Genomic DNA, 20,419 nt, shown 5'->3' with positions numbered 1-20,419 from the left:
TTTTCCCCCTGACAAGTCTACAATCAAACAGTGGTTTGTTTTTCCTTACTGCCATTGACAGAAAGAAAATTTGGCATTTTACAGAATACTCTATATTCCAAACATTTGCATATTATATCTATGAAAGTGATAATATAACTACATCTCGACTTTTGATACATGGTCACACCACGATAGAATTTGCATTGCCTCTCACAGCAGCAGTCACATTGTCAAAGCTGGTTTTAAAAAGATTGACATGCACGAAAACATGTCAATGGAAACACGAAATATTCTGGAGTCAAGAATTGTCAAGCTGAGTTGCACTCACCCTCAAGGTACGATGTCCTTCTAGTAAGGACAGTGGAGACACAGACTGACATACATACATACATACATACATGTATATATACCTACATACATACACATGTACATACATACATACATACACATCCATACATACACACATACATACACGTATGAATACACACGACATGTGTTTGAGTACGTACATACACAAAGCCAGCCAGCAAGACAGAAAGATGGAAGGGAACTAGGCAGGCGCACAGAGAGACGAACACACCGACAGACGTACTGTGAGACGTACAACGATCAGCTGGGAGGGCAAGAGAAAAGGGTGAGGAAGAATCATGTGTCTCTTCAGTGCATATTGCAGGGGTACCAGCCAAGGGGCGGGGCGGGGTGGAAGCGGCAATCAGCTGGGATGGATGATGTGGCTGATGTCGAGTTTGTCCGACTTGCATAGTATCAACTTGTGGGTCTCCTCGAAGGCCACCACGATTTGATGGAAACGGCACCAGTCAAAGACCGAGCGGGCCGTGTTAACCTCATCAAATGGCTCTGTGTAGTGTTGATGGAGATGAGGAGAAAACAGGGGAACCATAAATACAATTATTCTCTCTATAGGATGTTTCAGCAGCATATAAAAAATGCATATTCTTGCCCACTCAATTTTCATTGCGCAATGCAAGAGTGCACTGAACAAAACGCATAAGCCAATGTATTGATTCCCCATAGGCTACTGTTGTTAGTGGCTGAGCAATACACTGTCTTCTGTCTCGTCTGTTGTACGAGCGCTTGCTGAATGTGCAAATGCTTGCGACTGCACTAAGTGCGCGAACTCTTGTTACAATTCACAAGCACGCAAACATCTTGCTAGTAAGCTTTGAATAACTTACAGTGGTTAGGAAAAAGCAACATACTGCTGACAACAGCCACTGAACAATTGAGGTCATGTTGTTCACATCATACAAAACCACACAAGATTTGACTTTCACAGCTTCCAGATGGATAGTTTGACTTCTCTGGGTTTAAAATGAGATAAAATTCAGAAGAAACCCCTCTCTCTAATGCTATTAATTACTCAAATAAGTTTTTTGTATACAAGTATCGTGTCGATTCATAATCTGACATCCAGCCTGCTGACATGCTAAGAGTTATAAATGTGCTTGCTATCTCTACATAGTACTTGATGAATTAAAGTCCAACCCTGTCAAGATGTGATATTGTCATACCGTGAAGAACACACATAATCATCCTACGAACTTGAAGAACTTTTTATATCACACAATCCCACACTACAGTCATGTGATATGATATTTTCACTGATGATATTCATTGACAGTTTTGCCACATGTGGAAAGCTCTCTCTTGAATAACATCATCAAGTGCTCATCCTAGACACACAACACCAATTTTGACAAGCTTTCAATTCAATAGAGCTAGAAATTTTAATAGAAGATACAAGACACTCAGGGTGGTTGTTATTGTTGTAACAGCAGGGGCAATCTATACTGCACTACATACAGAATACTACTTCACTGTCATTTCTTCACAAGACTTGTTTTGGTGGTTTTTTTTTGTTTTTTTTTTTAATAAATCTTGTGATTATCAGCTGTTTTGATTGGCTCAAATCAGAGTGTGGCCAATCAGTCAGAGAGTGATCACAGGAATGCATCAAAGACTATTGTGAGGTCACGAATCAGACAGTCAGGTCCACTGGAGAGCTCACCTTCGATGAAAATAAACCTCTGCTTCCAACCCGGGTGGTCTGGCGGGATGAGAAAACGGGAGTAGCAGTCGCCCTGCTGAACGCTGATCACTGTGCTCTCAAAGCGGAATTTGGCATAATATTCAAAGAAACCCTGTCAAGAAGGGGAGGGGGTGAATGAAAACTTTGTCACAAGGGGGTTTGTCAAAAACCAAACAAACAAACAAACAAACAAACGGACTGATGATACTCAGACATCACTTATCAATATGGTCTTATTTATATATAGGTCAACTACACTGTAATAAGTTGAGTCTCTTCAGTGTTAACACAAATCTTCTGGAAAGGGCCCTGCTATTGTTACTACCCCAATATTGGCAGATTTCCATTTTCATGCCAGGATTAAAGGGATCACTGTAGGCAAGGCTTGACACTAACTTTTTCTTCTGGTGGCCCAACAATAAAATTTGGTGGCCTGATCAGGCCACCAAAACATATCTTCACTACTTCTGGTTGCCCCAGGCCGACGCTTATGTCGAGGCTTGCTGTAGCTATACAGTGCACTCGTGCTGAAATGAACATGGTTATAACAAATTTTGTAACAACAAACTCAAAATTCAGGTCTAAAAATTAGTATGTAATCAATATATTTATGCACTTCAGGACTTTGTCATTTTCCCTCACAATTCTGACCCTGAAATATAATTTATTACCTCCGCCGAGGGAGGAGGTTATGTTTTCATTACCGATGGTTTGTTTGTTAGTTTGTTTGTTTGTTTGTCCGTGTGCAAAATAACTCAAAAAGTTGTGCACGGATTTGGATGAAACTTGCAGGAAAGGTTGAGAATGACACAAGGAACAGATGATTAAATTTTGGTAGTGATCCGGAAATTTTTATGGATTTTATGAAGGATTTTCGATATTCTGGCAGAAAGGGTCAATGAACTTGGGAGTTCAAGCTGCGCATTTTGAAGGTTTTCATACGTGCACTAAAGTGTGTGCTCTAGTTTCTGCTGGGGCGAGGCGGGCCGTGCAGCTGAGGGTTTATGATGTAACAAAGGCTTCTATATTGGGAAATCGGACGATTTTTCAGCATGCACATGTATGGGTGGAAATCACTGATCTCTATGGAAGAGCAAGATCATCATTGGAAAGTAGCTGCGTGGCGGAGATCTTTGCTCTCAGAGTGCTTTTCTAGTTTATACATGTATCTCATATTCAATGCCCACAAGCCAAAATCACAAATGGACATGTTCACTGACTTGTTAGTCTTTCATTGATAGAAAAATCCTGCAAAGGAAATTGAACATAGTGTCGCACATAAACTCTTGGGGTAAATACAACTCAAAAGATTATTGCATCCAATATCCATTAGACAACAGACAGCAGGTGTGTGATTGCTTGTCAATGGCAGATAGAAGGTTAGGTTCTTTCTTGTCCAATCACAGCACAGTAAGTTTTTCATATGCATTCACAGACAATAAGATTTCATCAAACTTGTCTATATTAAATTTCTGGCTCACAGACACTAATGATAAAAATATAACTTGTCAAAACTATCAGGATGGTTAGTTAGTACGGATTCCAGCAAAGGGTGACAATACAGCCTAAATATCCTCAAAAACTCCAACCTAAAAACGAAGAAATTGCAGATTTGGGGATGAGGACGTACCTTGAGTAGTGAGAAGAGACCCTGAGTATTCCTAGACTGGTTAGCATTGCGAGGTTTCCTTCCCTCGTACAGCCTCTGCACGTAGTGGCGTATATTTCTTGGCACCATGAATAGATCATCACCCTGGTTAGACAATGACAAGATGAACAAAAGAGAAAAGAACCCGATTTTCAAGAGGATGTTTGCTGGCATGAGGTCATACTGTCTTCATGATTCATCTGGATGACTAGGACACGATACAGTACTGAAGGCCATACCCACATTAGCATAAGTTGACTCTATCTTTCAGTAGTGTGATTTGGCATAATCATGTTACAGAAAGCATTTCCAGTAAAAGGGGACGTATTCTTGAGGATAGCTACCTTCGAGGATAAGCTTCATTGTGTGGACATGCGTCGAAGTTTGGGGGAAAGAGCTTAACCCTGGAAGATAGCTATCCTCGAGGTTAAAGATCACCATCTGAACGTAACTAAAAGAAGAGGTAGACTTACCGATTGCAAAGACTGTAGTGAAGAGAGGACAGGAGGTTTGCATCCCACTGGAAATCAAACCAGGAAACACAGACAGGCAGCTTTAGAATACACTGTTACACACATCAAACACTCTAACCTCAAGGCCACAGAAATTACTTCACAGCCAGTACAGTGTAGAGAGCAGTAGGTATAGTCAGCACTTGACTGAATACGCCACTACACAGACAAACAACATTATCATCCACTGCCTACTGCAACATTCATAGATGAAGTTATGTTTGTAAGAGTCTACTATACAGAGATTTGATTGACATGCTGCAGGGAATATTCACATGCATCAAAATCAGGCACAAATATGCAGTTTGGTTTAACAAATGTGAAAACTGTATACTGTCAAATGTTCAAAGAATGCTAAGCGAACTAACAGTATTTCATACATTTTTCATTTCCATTTCAAAACCATATTTTCTTACTTTGGATATGAACAAAAAAAAAATCACTGAAAGTATAATAATAGGCAGCTCTGTGACCTCCATTCATTATTCTGATGTCAGAAATTCAGCCAAAATTCAGGAAAAAATATGCAGCTTGGTTTAAAATGTGAAAACTGTACACTGTCCCATTTCAAAAAAAAAAAAAAATGCCAAGCAAACTAACAGAATTTCATACATTTTTCATTTCCATTTCAAAACCATAATTTCTTACTTTGGTTTTGAACAAAAAAAAAAAAAATCACTGAAAGTATAATATTTGGCAGCTCTGTGACCTCCATTCATTATTCTGATGGTCAGAAATTCAGCCAAGCCAACAGTGGAGTGACCATTAACTGACCTTGGAGGTAGTTGATGATCATGAGGGCGTAGGAGTAGGAGGACAGTGTGCCCTGGCTGGCATCGTTGATCCCCCGACTCTTGGCCCATTGCTTGATGATGAGGATGAGGGGAGCCACACGCCAGTCCACTGGAGGGCAACATTGGATAGAATGACTCAATGAATGAATGAATGATGAAAGGACACCAGTATAACATGTAGATATAAAAAATCTTATTGTTCAATACATCAACAACAAAACTGAATGAATGACACCAGTATATGTAGAAATAAAAATCTCATTGTTGAATATATCAACAACAAAACTAAATGAATGACGCCAGTATCATGCAGAAATAAAAATCTAAGTGTATAAGAGAGCAACAACAAAACTTAATGTTAAAGAAACAAATAAAAAACCAAAAAAAAAAAGCAAATGTGAAATGATAAATATCTTTCTCCCTTTTCTATAAACAATCAAACAAGGTCTTACAAAAATTTTTCTCAAACTTGCCCAAACCGACATTTGGTGCCGACTCATATTACTTGCCTTGATGAACGGTGAGTACTAGTTGCCAAGGACAAGTAGGTTTGAAGCACCCAGCTCAAACAATTGCATTATTTTACCCTACTGATGTCTGTGCATCACTGTGAGAACTGTTTGAAAAATATCAACAAATTGACATTTCAGCAACAAATATGGGATCCATTTCATGAGATGCTTGGCCATAATCGCTAGTAACAGAAAATCAAATTACCATAGCAACAACTCTCATAATCATAGCTGATTGATTACTGACTGGCTTGTAACCATGGTGATCACATTTAGGGCCTATTTTCAGTTACATTTAATGCAGAAGGTCTTATGATACAGATCTGTCATGGATGAAGTGGTAATCAATAAGTGTCATTACAATTAGTTTTATACTCACTTCTAGAGTAGCACTGTAGAAGGGCAGTATTGCGAACACCCTAGACAAGGAACAAGTGAGAACACATTCTAACATAATACCATTTCTAGGTCTGAATTCTGTATTCAACAAGTTCTAACAGAGCAAATTATATCACTATGGTACATGGCAAAGACTTTGACTGAAGACTTGTTTAAACAGCTACCCTTTACTAGGGCACCACTGTATGAAGACAGAACCATATCATTACAGCAAACTAACATGGCTTTGACCGAGTTCCTTTCAGGATTTTTGCTGTCATTGTTGTTGCTGCTACGATAACTGGTCAAATTGGAAGTTGGTATTAGAGTCAACTTACTTCCTATGAGGTAGGGCAATTTTCAAAAGATTTTACCCACTCCTATTGGGTGCCTGATGCGACATTTACAAATTCTATGGGGATATCAAGATCGTGTATTGAACGGGTTGACACATGGCACATTCAGTTCAAATTAAGGCAATCATTGAAATCTTGTATGCAAAGGGTAACAATTGGTGTGTTTCCACAGAGAATACGATAGACCCGAAATTTTGTAAACGTTGAATTAAATACCACACTAATGCAGACCTGGCTTGTTTCCACAGAAAGCGTATAATCGGTTAAAATCCAATTCTACACCTATATGTAGATGTGACCGGATGTCTGGAAAGTTGGTATAGTGCATTGTAGGAAAATAGACCTTCATCATGGTGGCTGTTATGATTTGCCGATTGATGGATTCCATTGCGTTTTGGATGGTGTTTTTGCAGTCTAGTTTGGCACTGTCTGATGAAGCATGATCATGTCACTGGTCATTGACTTTAGATAAAACTTCCGGGTCATACAGCGACCTCACATCAGCTATATCGGATTATTGAACCCGGCATGTTTCCACAGCGCTGAAACGGGAAACTCACCCGGAAAGAACAACCTCATGAGACAGTTACCATAATCAGAATTTTTGTGGCTATCGGAAGCTGAAAAATCCAACACTGGTGCAAATCCATAGGCTCTCCTATCGGATAGAATCCGATAAGGTGCAATCACACATCGCCGGTTTAGACGGCGGTTCATGGCGGTTCAGCAAATCGCCGTGCTCCGCCAAAGACCGTGTTTACACCGTACACAAACCGTGGTCATCCGTCACTCATCCGCCATGAACCGCGAGAACCGCGGGGAACCGCGGGGAACCGCCAGAAAAATTAAACATGTTTAATTTTTCGTGGCGGTCTTGGCGGTTTGAAATGGACCGTGTTCACATCGCCGTTCATCGTGTAAAGAACGGCATCCTCCGTGTTTGCACCTCAAGATCCGTGATAATACCGTGTTAACACCACCATAATTTTCAAGCGAAAAGAAACAATGAACTTAAAAGAGAATAATGGCTCCGGAGACACTTTGCGGCGGAGCAATAAAAATGGAGAAAAAAGCAAAGATGAACCCATAATTCAAGATCGGATAAATATATTGAATGTTATAGTTTCCTTACTTCTTTAACACATATACAGTAACAAATAAGTTTAATGTTCAAAAAGTTGTTAGGTATGTTGAATTACCTTATTTACATTAAAACCATCATTTTCATTAAAAGGTAACTTCATAATTTTACTTAAGCTTAAGAGCTTTTAAGATGGCCAGCCACGTGAACCTGATAAGTTATACACAGAAGACTTATGTAAATATGTTATGTTGATACAGATAAAAATATTATGTTGAAACTTAAGAGAGTAGAGGGAAATGCAATGTTGAAAATTAAAAAAGGCACCATTATATGTTACGTGAACCTGTAAGTAAAGAGGAAACTATGCACACATACTGTATATGCTTGTTTGATAATGTATAATATACATAAATGTCTTTTTATTGACTGTTGTTAAAGGTATAATTATTATTATTATAATTATCATCATTGCCGCTCTAATAAAGCGCATATACCTTTGGCAAGGTCTCTATGCGCTTTAGAGGGGGAACAAAAGATAAACAGGAAAAAGGTAATTTCAGAAACAGCAACATGCTCCTTTAATCATCATCTACAAACACTATGTTACTATTTTAACAGATAGGTTTTTAAAAACATTTTGGACTTATTGATGGAACTTGCATGTTTTATCTCTTGGACTGCTGTTCCACAGTCCTGGAGCGGCGTAAACTCCGTTTGCCATAGTAGTTTGTTGTAATGGATCGAGGGTATCACATACAGATTCCCCTTACGATTTAGGAACTCTCATAGGCTCATATTTCACAAGGAGCACTGAAAGGTAAGAAGGAGCAATTTTGTGAAAACATGGATAAACAAGCAACAAGATCTTAAATTCAATACGCGAAATAACTATGTGAACACTAAATGAAAAAGAGAGATGTTGAAACAAGCAAGTACTTGTACGTCACTTGATGAATAAACCTGCAAATGAACAGGAAACTTCGGAAACTATGTTGGATTCTGCTTTGATATGTATGTCTTTTTAATGACAGTTAATACAGATATTTTAAAAATCAAAAGAGAAAGAGAGAAAGCACGTTGAAACTTGAAGATAATTGCTTTTAGCATCACTAATATCAATCTGTAAAACATAGGGGGCTACAACGATTCATAATTTCTTTCAAATTGCGTTTACCAAACAAAGCAAAACGCTCCTTGTTGAAACCCATTGAGGAAAAGTGAAAGGGCTCTGATTGCATCCAAATACACGGGCTTGGTATGGACTCCTCCACCTTCCGGGGAGATCCGTGTTACTACCGCGTCAATCCGCGTTTGCTCCGTGTTCAGAACGTGTTGAGAACGTAGTCAAAGTGCTTTCCGCCATCATTGGGACACGGTTCACGGCGGTTTGAGAACCGCCATGAACCGCCATCTAAACCGGCGATGTGTGATCGCACCTATAGACCCACAATTTGGAGTTCTGTAGAAACACGCCAATTGTTCTGACAGTTGTCATCTTTGTTGTTTATACTCACTGTGAGGTGATTAATATTGAGGTCACACTCCACATCCCTGTTAATCAATCAAACAAAAGCATTGAAACAATAAGAACAACTTGTACAATGAAACGTACAGAACAGAACAACAAGACTGTAGAATAACAAATCAGAATACAGGAATCACTTTAAGGAAGCAATCAATGGTCAGACATACTACAAGTAGTAAAAATCAATGGTTTTAAATGATGTGTACTACTCTCACAACCTTTTAATGTCCTTTAATTTCCAAACAATAATCCTCACAACTCTTTAAAAATAATATATGCACAACTGCAGCTAGGCAGAAATATTAAAAAAGATATAAGCAAATAGATAAATTAGTGAATGATAGATAGATAGATATCATTTCTCTTCGAACCATATGTCACACGTCACCACAAAATGAAAAAGGAGGGAGATTCTAAAGAGTACTGTGTAAGTTCTACATCTTTTATTTTTGCAAATTTTGCAAGCCAGGTGCTATGCACACATCTTACAATTCACAAAAATATCAATGCTGATCTGGACATGAATGCGATGAACGCAAATACATTTCTCAATTCATTACTCTGCTTCGCTATGGGAAATCTAACCACTCACGAAAAATTAGACTCACTAAATATAATGGCGTATACAGTAACCAGGAAGATACTTCTGTGTTACATATCATTTCTACAACTGGAGAGACTTACATATTCTCCTTTTAGGAGATGAGCATAATATTAAACTGCAAATTAGTTTCTCTGATGAAATTGATGAAACAAAAATGCTATCAAGGGGGACATCTCTGTGGGAAGTACTGTAAAACATGATATCTTCGCGGCATGAAATTTTCGTGATTTGGAGCCGATGGCCTTTTTCACGGCATGAAATTTTCACGAGTTGCCTGTAACATTCAATGCATATAGTGTAGACAAGAACTTTCACATGCACTTTAATTTCGTGAATCTTGGCTCTTGCGAAATTCACAAAATTAAAATGCATGCGAACATTCCTCATTTTACAGCAATGTAATGTAAAAGAAAATCTGAGATTTCAATACAAACCCGTGGTGATACTTGAACTTGAGGATAGGAACCTTGGCAAAGATGATCTTCATGTTGGTGAGGAGGACGTTAGCTGCATGAGGAAGACGGGTGTCAGATATAAAATACAAGATCAAATTAAAATTGATCCCAAAGACAGGACTATTGTTTATTTCTTCACAAATAACACTGCCATAAAACACTAATTTTGATATCCTATCGTCTGCAGAGCACGAGAAGGGCATTAAGGTGCCTCGAACACTACGGCTTTAGTGGCAACGTAACGCCCTTATCATTCTCAGCCGACACTTTAATAAAAACAATGGAGAAATGACTTGTACTTCAGCAATTTTTACTGAAAGAGGGAAAAAGAGAATGAATGCTGCAACTGAACTCATGATTACATAATCATTCCAATAAACATAAAAAGATTGGGTTAAAAATTATACTTCCACTGCAAAATCAAAACTATACAGTTGCATAGTCACGATAAATCACAGTCATTCACTCAGAATAGGACATGCCTAGCCTAGCAAAGAATAATGCAGAATAAATAATTTTGATAGATTACATCAGAAATTATTCACATTGTACATGGAAATAAAAGCATTCAAAGCATTTGGCTTTTTAATACAATGCTGATGTTTCATTTTAGTCCCTTTACTTTTAACAAAAAATTGTTAAAGTTAAGTAAGGTATAAATTCAATAAGCTTTTGATACTTACACACTGCACTCTGTAAGTAGGACCTCAGCGTTAACAGGACATTCCTTGATTCGTTTGGTAAAATCTGTTTTTTGTTTAAATGGGTGACAGAAATTACAAAATACATCAGATTCTTATCAATAACAACAAAAATAATTACAAATTACACTTGTTACACATCCTCTCCAGAAAAGAAGAAGAAGAAGAAGAAGAAGAAGAAGAAGAAGAAGAAGAAGAAGAAGAATCTAAGAAAAAGAAATGTAACTGGATAGTGCAGTACCTTGGCCTTTTGCTTTCAGTATCACTCCACTCAGAGCAAACAGTCTGAATAACAGGCCATACTTCTCTTCCATGGAACCGATCAAATCACAGAAGCCACTTTTCCTTGGATTCATGCTGTATCTTTCCATCATGGTTATTGCTATTCAACATTATCAACACTATTTCCATATCCTTCATTAATGAAATCCGGCTCAGTGATCGGTCTTCATAGTGCCCTGTGACCAAACATAACATTGCTACAATGCTGAAGATGAAATGTTGATAGAGAAAAATGTGACATATTGTGATGAAATTGCTATCTGTACTGGCCTCAGAGGCAGACCTCCATAATCATGTCAACTACATTACACTCTTCATTTGCCTGGCAATATGTTAACAATTCTATTTTAACAAGTTTACTATCCTTTTCATACACGTATATTCATTCGAGGGATATAAAACAAATACATCCTGCATTTTTTCAAGCAACAAGTGAAATTACGGATTTTTCAGTGACGGAAATTGCATTATTCCTCCTATATACCTCGTGATCCATAATTTGAACTAAAGCCTCTCAGTGCATGGTACAGTTCAACCAGCGATCAAGTTCCCCCTAGATCGCGATCACGGGCGATCAGTGATCGCATACGCGATATGTAGCAATCAATTGATTTTATGATTGCGACATATCTCGTATGCGATCACTGATCGCCCGTGATCGCGATCTAGGGGGAACTTGATCGCTGGCTGAACTGTATATATGTTTATCACAAGGTATTGGCTTTAGCACAGCAGGTACAATGATAAGTGCCTGTCTTCATTCCTACTTACATCCCAGAGGTACAGGCACAGGTCTGCATCACAAGACTTGCTTCCAAATCCATTCATGGAGGAACCACCCAGGATCAGGTCAGACTCTGCATACAGAGAAGTGGACAGATTGAGATTAATCCTTTCTATGTCAGGGACTATGGACAGTGTGTACAATGCTATGAGGTTTTCTGTGCCAATCAGCACTTGCAGCACACAAAGGGTTAAAGGACAAGTTCACCTTCATAAACATAAGGATTGAGAGAATGTAGCAATATCAGTAGAACACATCAGTGAAAGTTTGAGGAAAATCGGACAATCCGTTCATAAGTTATGAATTTTTGAAGTTTTTGTGCAGTCACTACTGGATGAGAAGACTACTGCAGTGTATGATGTCACATGCGTACAACAATATAAGGATAATATAAAGAGAATTTCACAAAATTTCATCTTTTGAAACAAGTACACATTCCCTTGACTCATTACTGACATCTGTTATGGGTAATATTATTCCCATTGCCTTTAGAAAGAGGCAAGTCAAGTGCTCTTTTATTATGCCAAAAAGGGAAAAATATGTTGAATTTTCTTTACATTTTCTTAAACCCTTTCTTGGAAATCCATCAACAGCAGACTTTGCTCTTTAAATAGACCAGACATCATTTTAATACTGTTGTACTCATATGACGTCAAGAGCCTTAGTAGTCTCCTCATCCAGCGGTTCCAACACAGAAACTTTAAAAATTCATAACTTTTGCATCGATTGTCCAATTTTCCTCAAACTTTCACTGATGTGTTCTACTAATATTGCTGCATTCTCTCAATCCTTATGTTTATGAAGGTGAACTTGTCCTTTACTATGAAAATGAACAAAGATGAATGCAAGGATTGACAACCCCGAAAACATAACATCTCTGGTATCCCTCACGGAGGGGGCATTTTAACAGGGTTCCTGCACTTTTTTACAAATCTAAATTCCACGATTTTTCCATGCCTTTTCAACGTAAAAGTTTAGAAATCCAGGACTCTTTTTTTAAAGAGAGTACCTTTCTCAAAACTAAGTGGTTGGTGTTAAATAAATGGAAATGCTATTGGATAACTAATGTCCATGTAAAATGTTAAGGTGTGTGTACCACATCCACACTGTATGTAGTGGACGAATTGGTCCAATTTTATTTGATGAATGTTTTCCTTAAAAACAAAATAACATTGCAAAAAAAGAAGATCATAAGAAAAAAAAAAAAAGAATATTCAAGTTTATAAATTCCCATGACTCTTCCATGATAGGTATTTTTAAATCTGTAGTTTTCATGACTTTTCAATGCCTGAAGAAACATTTTCAGAATTCCACGATTTTTCCAGGTTTTCCATGACCACAGGAACCCTGTTTAAAGCAAAGGTGGTCATGTTTATAGTCAGGAAGACTGGATGAAATACCTCACAGCCATGCAAATAAGAAACATAATTAACAATGCCAATCAAATGTCACCTTGGATGACTTTATATCAATGCTACCAGTTGAGCACTGCTTTTATTTGAGGGCCTTGTCTGACAAAATGCATCAAATTGTCAAATCGTACACCACTGTACAGATGAGTGCCCTGTAATAATACTGACAACATGACACAATATGATGTGATATATCAAAACATACCTTTTGATATTAAAGTTTTCATCTATACACGCTGTAGATGTATCCTTCTAAGCCCTTACCTCTCCCTGCTCACATCTGATGATCCACGTACCATACAGTCAGAGAAGAAATCATTACTTTTCACAGGCTGCTTTCTGACCATTCCAGATAAAAGTTTGCTTGACAGTATAATACCCTCTCATAACTTGTAGTGAAATCAGCAGGACTTGTTTTATAGAAGTAAATCGAGGAATTCTTGTCAATAGGCAGTACTTTATGGAATATTCACCACACAGATCGTATTAATGGCTTTCATTTCATGGGTGGTCAGGGTGGTCCACAACTTTAAAATTGAGCATGTTGCAAGCTCTGAAACTGAGAATACTGCAGAAATTGTATGTGCACAGAGCGCACGTCACAAGCACATAGTACGCAACATTTCGCAGCTTATCTCTTTTTGTGCTACTTACATTCAATGTTCTCTCTCATGTTTTGCACATAAATATCTAAGTACCAGGTAGTTTGATATTTCTTACGTTTTGCACATGGTTTTCACATGTTGAATACATTTTATTTTGAGTTTGTTGCAAATTTTTGAGGATGTTGCAACATGTTGCTGGCTTTTGAGGATGTTGCTGGCTTTTGAGGATGTTGCACAAGAATTTGAGCATGTTGCAGTGACATGCTAAAACCCCTCGTGGACCACCCTCCAACATCTGTTTTACTGTCACTTGAATAACTTGTCCATCGTAACTCATTGACAGCCTAAATACATGATTGGCCATATGATGACTCTATCTAGAGCAGGACACTATTGAATGGTCTGGATGTCTGTCAAAATTTCAAGATTTTACAAGAAAATTTCATGTAAAGTGACTCACTCGGAAAGCGACGTCTGATGCAGGCTTCCAGTTCACGCCTCATGCGCTCTTTTGCTATTGCTTGCTGTTCAGATTGCTTGTTCTCCTGGTAGTATGTCCAGATCTTGTCTGACATCTGGAGACAGAAGAAACAATATCATACGCTGTATAAATGCTTTATCATTGCTCAACAAATGTTAAAGGGTATCCCCAGGCAAGGACTTTATATTTGCCAGTGTATAAATGACAGATGATACACCATTCACTGAACATGTACTGTATCGCAACAATTTTTATCTCATAAATTGAATGTACGCATACCATGAAAACAAAACATAATAGTAGACGCAATTCATGCACATACTTGTTTATACTTGATAAATTCTATAAATGCCACCAACTATTTTTTTTTTCTTCACAGAAATACAATCATACTATAGATATATCATTGGTATGTGTTCCAGAAGCAAAACAGATATTTAAACAAAGTCTTCCTGTGCCTACAGGTCCCCTATTGAAAGCAATGTAACTCCATGTAGTTGATTCATTATAAATAGAATAGAATAAAACAAGAACAACATAAGTTTCAGCCAATGTGGACATTAATCAGCAATATTGAAAACAATCACACACATAAATCAAATTGCCTAGTAGGTGGTAATGTCATATCATCACAACTCCCCTGGTTTGTACACAAAAGTATGACACAAATCATGTCACTCCGCTGGTTAATGATTTAGTAAATCTTACACCATCTCCTCCCATGAGAATCATTGTTGCTAGATTTTCAACAGAGTCATAATGCTCTGATCTATAGGATACGAGTAATTCTTCAGGACTTCATGTCAAAACAGTAAATTCAATGAAGATTTGTGTACTACTGGTAGTCAATGTGACACATGCATCCTGTGTGATATATATATGATATGCATACCTGTGACTGTGAGAGATATCATTGTTTTCTATATATAAAAAAAAAAAGAGAGAAAAAAGCATGAAGCTTGACAAATCCAGGGGTTTCTCTCTTATCTTATGCCAATTCTAATGAATCTTTTCTACCAATGTGTTGACAAACAACTCGAATACAGGGTGGAACTGCACATCAAAATGTGTGTACTTGTATTAAAAAGGGTATTATCTCGATTCTGAAGAGACCATAAAGCAACTTTATAAAACAATCTATGCAATGAAGAGAAGGTCAATGCACTCTGTATTTTTTTTTTTTTTTTCTGTGCAAGAAGGACATCCATTTCCACAGATTTTTTTCCCCCAAAAAAGTATGTATCAATACCAGGGTATTCTCTCTCAAATAAGAAATTGCAGTATCTGTCACACAGCCTGAAAATTTTCAATTTATCACAGCAATTTTCTGATGTACATCATAGTCTCCATATTGATTTCATATCGAGTGATATTAAATATTAATTGGCTGATATTGGTATGGGATTGACTGTTCGGTTAATGTGATGTGCAATTGTTTGATTGTGACAAGGTCACTCATTTGCTGTGACTGTATCTTATCTACAAACCACTTTATTGTACTCAATTCATTCCTGCAGTACATTGCGGGGAAATTGTGGGGAAAAAGTCAATGTAGAAGTATAGTCCTTGTGCAATCATTTTTGTTTTTTTACATTTTATAGAATGACAAAATTTCTGTATTCATTCTATTTCACTAATATTCATGAATCCAAATTCCCTTAAATTTCCACAAGTTTGGACTAGGTCTGCTTTGTTATGTGCAAAAGATCATATTCTAACAAAGTGGCAAAACTGTGACAGCTCTTTTTTTTTTTTTAGTCAATTTAATCACCCCATACACTGATGGATTAAGAACCTGGAAAACTGAAGTTGTTTCAGGCTAAACAACATCACAAAAGCTGAGCTAATGGCCGTATTTAAAGATCTATCATGTATTCTGGTTATTACTAAAAAGTTTTCTAAAAAGGCAACAGTACAATTCTTTGCTATCTACTGTAAAAGTGGATATATATATATATATCTTTTTTTTTTATTTGAGCTAATGGCCGTACTTAAAGATCTATCATGTATTCTGGTTATTACTAAAAAGTTTTCTAAAAAGGCAACAGTACAATTCTTTGCTATCTACTGTAAAAGTGGATATATATATATATATCTTTTTTTTTTATTTGAGCTAATGGCCGTACTTAAAGATCTATCATGTATTCTGGTTATTACTAAAAAGTTTTCTAAAAAGGCAACAGTATAATTCTTTGCTATCTACTGTAAAAGTGGATATATTTTTGCGCTCTGCCGGGTATGATACATTTTATGTTTCTACTTCCGCAGAAGACATTAATCAGTGGAACATATGACAAGTAAAAATATTTGCATTCATTTATTTTCGCACTAGTTTTTGGTCACCAGAAATGCGTAAAAATTCCACTTTTACCCTATTTTGATAGAAAACTCACCAAATCTGAGTGCAAACGATCCGATTTTGCCTTTGAAGCACTACTTGTACCAGCTACCTTATTTGACTGTTCTGTTTTGGGGTTTGCTCCTTCCGTCCTCAACTCATTGACGCTCTTCTTCAGTTTATTGGCTGCAACTGCATCTGAAGTTTGGGACTTGATACTGTCGTATATGTCAAATCTCTTATGAATGCCAGTGCTCCTGGGCAAACCTTTGTAATTATTTGAAACAATCTGCTTAGAATCACGAGTTCGGTCCCGGACCTCGGATGCAGACATTGTCCTCTTGCTATTAAGTGCAGCACTTTTGGTAAATTCTCGGGGCGTGTCACGCACTGACGGTGAGTGCGAAGATGACGGTGAAGACGACGACGATGAAGTGGATGACGATGACGCGGATGGTGAAGATGATGACGACGACGGTGGCACTGAAGACGTAGAGTAAGACCGATGATGATCCAGGCGTTGCATCTTTCGTGGCCCTGGGGCAATTTGGTGGTTTTCTAGCGGTATTCCCATTCTCTTCAATGACCTACCGGGGGGCATCCATCCATCATGGTAGCTATGATAGAAAGTTAGAATGATAGACATTCTCAGAGAAAGTAATAAATATTCATGACAAACTTCTGCAAAAAATTTGTACTGTAATAATCTTACTTCTGATCACATGACCATCAATGTATGCACTATTGCAAGTTGTTGCATTAACCACACATTAACATTTTGTACTGAATCAGGGTGTTACTATCTCGCATTTACACAATTGTATGGAGATTTAGCCCATATTTTATTTTCCTCACCGTATTCTTATTGATATCATTCAAATTCAGTTGCATCTGACTAAATTCATTTTATTTTATCTTTTTTCTTGGGGGGGGGGGGTGGGGGTGGGATTGTTGTTGTTTATCTAGTACTTACGGGTTTCTGGAAGCAACATCCCTGTTTGCAAACGTTCGCTTTAAGCCAGAGCGACGGGCATCTCTGGAGGGTATAGACATCTTGATGCTTGGCGAGCCCTGTTAGTGAAAGAGGCATTTGTAAAGAAAAAAAAAAAAAATGAGAATAATATGTAACATAATATATTTTGCCTTGTTAGTGTGTGCTACTGTGCTACCAAGACCAAGGCATGAGAGAGATAGCAGAATTAACAGGAACAAGACCAAATGAAACACCATGACCATAAACGACCTTGAATACAAGACAGAACCTTTACATGTATCTGTTGTGTGTTGCATTGGAACACTTCATGCAGTTTAATATGTGGGATACTATGCTGAGTGGAAGTCTACTTCATAAGCTGCTTCAACTCTTTTGAAAACAGTCTGACACTCATTAATACATGAATTGGCAACTATTAAAACTCCAATTACAATGTCAACCTGCCCTATCTAGAAGATTTTAAAGAACACTTCAGCTATTTTAAATGCAAATCTGCCCTTTGCTAGAAGCATTTAGAATTAGACAGGGAAACTTATAACTGAACTCCAGATGGTATTATTAATAAAGCTATAGGACTATGGAAAACCTTCACATTGAAACATGACAAAGAAAAACAAACTGACCTGTAACTATCATCAAAATTGATCAAATCTGTGCATACTTAGTACTACAGTATGAATAATTATCAAAAGGGATAAAAACAAACAAACAGTGCATGCAATTGTAATACTATAATACAGTATGACAGGTGCGAGCAAATATCCAGACATGGTTGAACAGCAGGCAGTACAATAAACTTACATGGCTAATCAGTGATACCAACTTTGTAGTGACCAAGACCTTGCTGAATAGCTAGTGTCGGCGAAGTCTACCACTGTACACGTACTGCTACGTACCACTGCCAGCCATGCATCAGTGAAACAGAAAGTCATGTGGTTTCAGATGCAGATGCCATAAACAAACTCTTTATGCTCCAAATTGCCTGACCCCAACTTGTATTAAGTGATAGCCTCACTCTGTGCAACTCATCTCGGTGGTCACAGCAGCACTAGCTGTAGCACAAGGGTGTACGACTATCACAACTACGGTGAAGTAGACATCAATGACAATGTTGTGCCAGTGCAGTAGACAGTAGGTCTACATCGGTGTCACTCTCACTCTAGTAATAACTGTTGTGTTAGTGGTTGGTGTATGAAACTCAAAAGACCGACTCACTCACTCACTGACTCAGTCTTATTAAACAACAAGTTTTATGAGATAGCTAGGAGTCTGGATGGAGTGTAACATTGTGTTCTTAAGTTAGATGGTCTAAAAATCTGTTCATCATGGGATAAAATATATGAAATAGGGAGACCATGAACCAAATTATGTCAAAAGGCTCAAGCTGTTTCCACCTTTGGTTTGCATGGATGACTGAGGGGTGATGTTCCACCTTCCCCAAATTGCGCAATACATTTCCAGCGAATGGAAGTTGCGCCATCACCATTGCCTATTGCTGTTTCTGCTAGCTTACTGGTCTGCTTGGAACAAACCACACCTATGCAGTGATTGATTGTGGTTACTAGTTTCTAAGGATGTGGGATTCCCCGAACCTAGTACGACCAAGGAGATAGGCGCCTAGTACCTCCTTGGTACGACACTATTCCAGTAACGTTCGTCAGTCAATTTACTGCATGCAGCGGTGCTAAGCTAATACAGAGCGTGCCTTTGCTCTGAGGAGCAAAGTTCAGCACTCATGTCCACTACCACGGGCGGAAAAGGCTGGCATTGCGGTGCAGTGGTGTGTGTGTGTGTAAATTGATGGGCTTCCTGAGCGATGGCATCTCAGCGATCTATTCATTTATCACTGCCGCTGGCAGTTGCTTTATCAGAGCCTTGCTCTTGGTGAGACAAAATCACTTACCAAAAATATAGTGAGCAGTGTCGTTTCATCGGAGTCTCCTGGAAATCAAGAAATTTATCTGATCATACACGGGCTCAGGTTTGAGATCTTCCTCTTCGTAAATGCATGCACCGTTCACACGGTCAGATCAGTCATATCAGACAACATGCATACGGCCCCATATATATGCGTACATGTACAAACACATAATTCGTACACATACACATTGTATGCACTACACACAGCGCCACACACACACACACACACACACACACACACACACAGTCATGATGATAGAGGCATGCAAAACGACCTTTAACTCCACGAGAGCTGTCAATTTCTTTTCAACATAGCCTTGTGGCATTAATATCACTGATTTTTATATCCTCCGTCAAGAGTACGGCATTCTCCTCCTCCTCATCTTTCATTTTCTTTTTAATTTTCCTTTTTCCTCCTCTTCTTTCTCTCTTCTTTTCATCTAGGTATACATACATTCTTTTCCTAATCTTCATGAACGTTATAAAATTACTTCTGTATTTCTCTATTACTCTTTGGCTCTTTCAAAAAAAAAAAAAAAAAATCGGATGTGGAAGACACTACCCAGGTACCCAAACCCTTAATGACTCTGAGGGATCCGTTTAAATTCTCTCCAATGGTAAATGATACGTTGCCCCTCCCCCTTCGGAAGGAGGGGGCACCATTGGACATTTATAATTGTCCCAGCCACGAGTACAATGTACTATATTGACACCACGCCCCCACCCACATTGCGCGCACACACGCACCACCACAAAAAACAAAACAAAACAAACAAACAAACAAACAACCCATGGGTGCATCCCAAAACATAACAATATAGGCCTAGTGCGCCTAATTAAAAGAAAAAGTATTAAAAAAAATGCAAGTCAACAAGACAAACAAAATTGAAACGAATTAATTATCTATTTGCCGGTTTTGTGGAAAAGGTTTATAGATTGGACCATAGTTTTCAGGATTTTGCAATTTAGTTTGAGAAATCTCTATTTGCAATGTGATGTGTG

General features: G+C 38.0%; 1 protein-coding gene across 1 annotated transcript; it reads right to left on the bottom strand.

The window, feature by feature from the left end:
- Positions 1 to 500: 500 nt before the first annotated feature.
- On the bottom strand, positions 501 to 19,503 carry LOC140230981 (poly(A) RNA polymerase GLD2-like). Its single transcript, XM_072311126.1, has 14 exons — positions 19,401 to 19,503; positions 17,477 to 17,574; positions 16,559 to 17,120; positions 14,145 to 14,259; positions 11,655 to 11,740; positions 10,584 to 10,647; positions 9,880 to 9,952; positions 8,831 to 8,867; positions 5,878 to 5,917; positions 4,967 to 5,095; positions 4,154 to 4,200; positions 3,663 to 3,785; positions 2,012 to 2,144; positions 501 to 840 (listed from the first exon to the last, which is right to left on the bottom strand). Exons 2-14 carry the CDS (start codon positions 17,554 to 17,556, stop codon positions 695 to 697), a joined length of 1,635 nt encoding a protein of 544 aa, XP_072167227.1. The 5' UTR covers positions 17,557 to 17,574; positions 19,401 to 19,503; the 3' UTR covers positions 501 to 694.
- Positions 19,504 to 20,419: the final 916 nt, after the last annotated feature.

Source organism: Diadema setosum, chromosome 7 (assembly GCF_964275005.1).
Source record: "Diadema setosum chromosome 7, eeDiaSeto1, whole genome shotgun sequence".
NCBI lineage: Eukaryota > Metazoa > Echinodermata > Echinoidea > Diadematoida > Diadematidae > Diadema > Diadema setosum.
The sequence above is the reverse complement of the archived record's forward strand: the minus strand, read 5'-3'. Positions and strand labels throughout refer to the sequence as shown.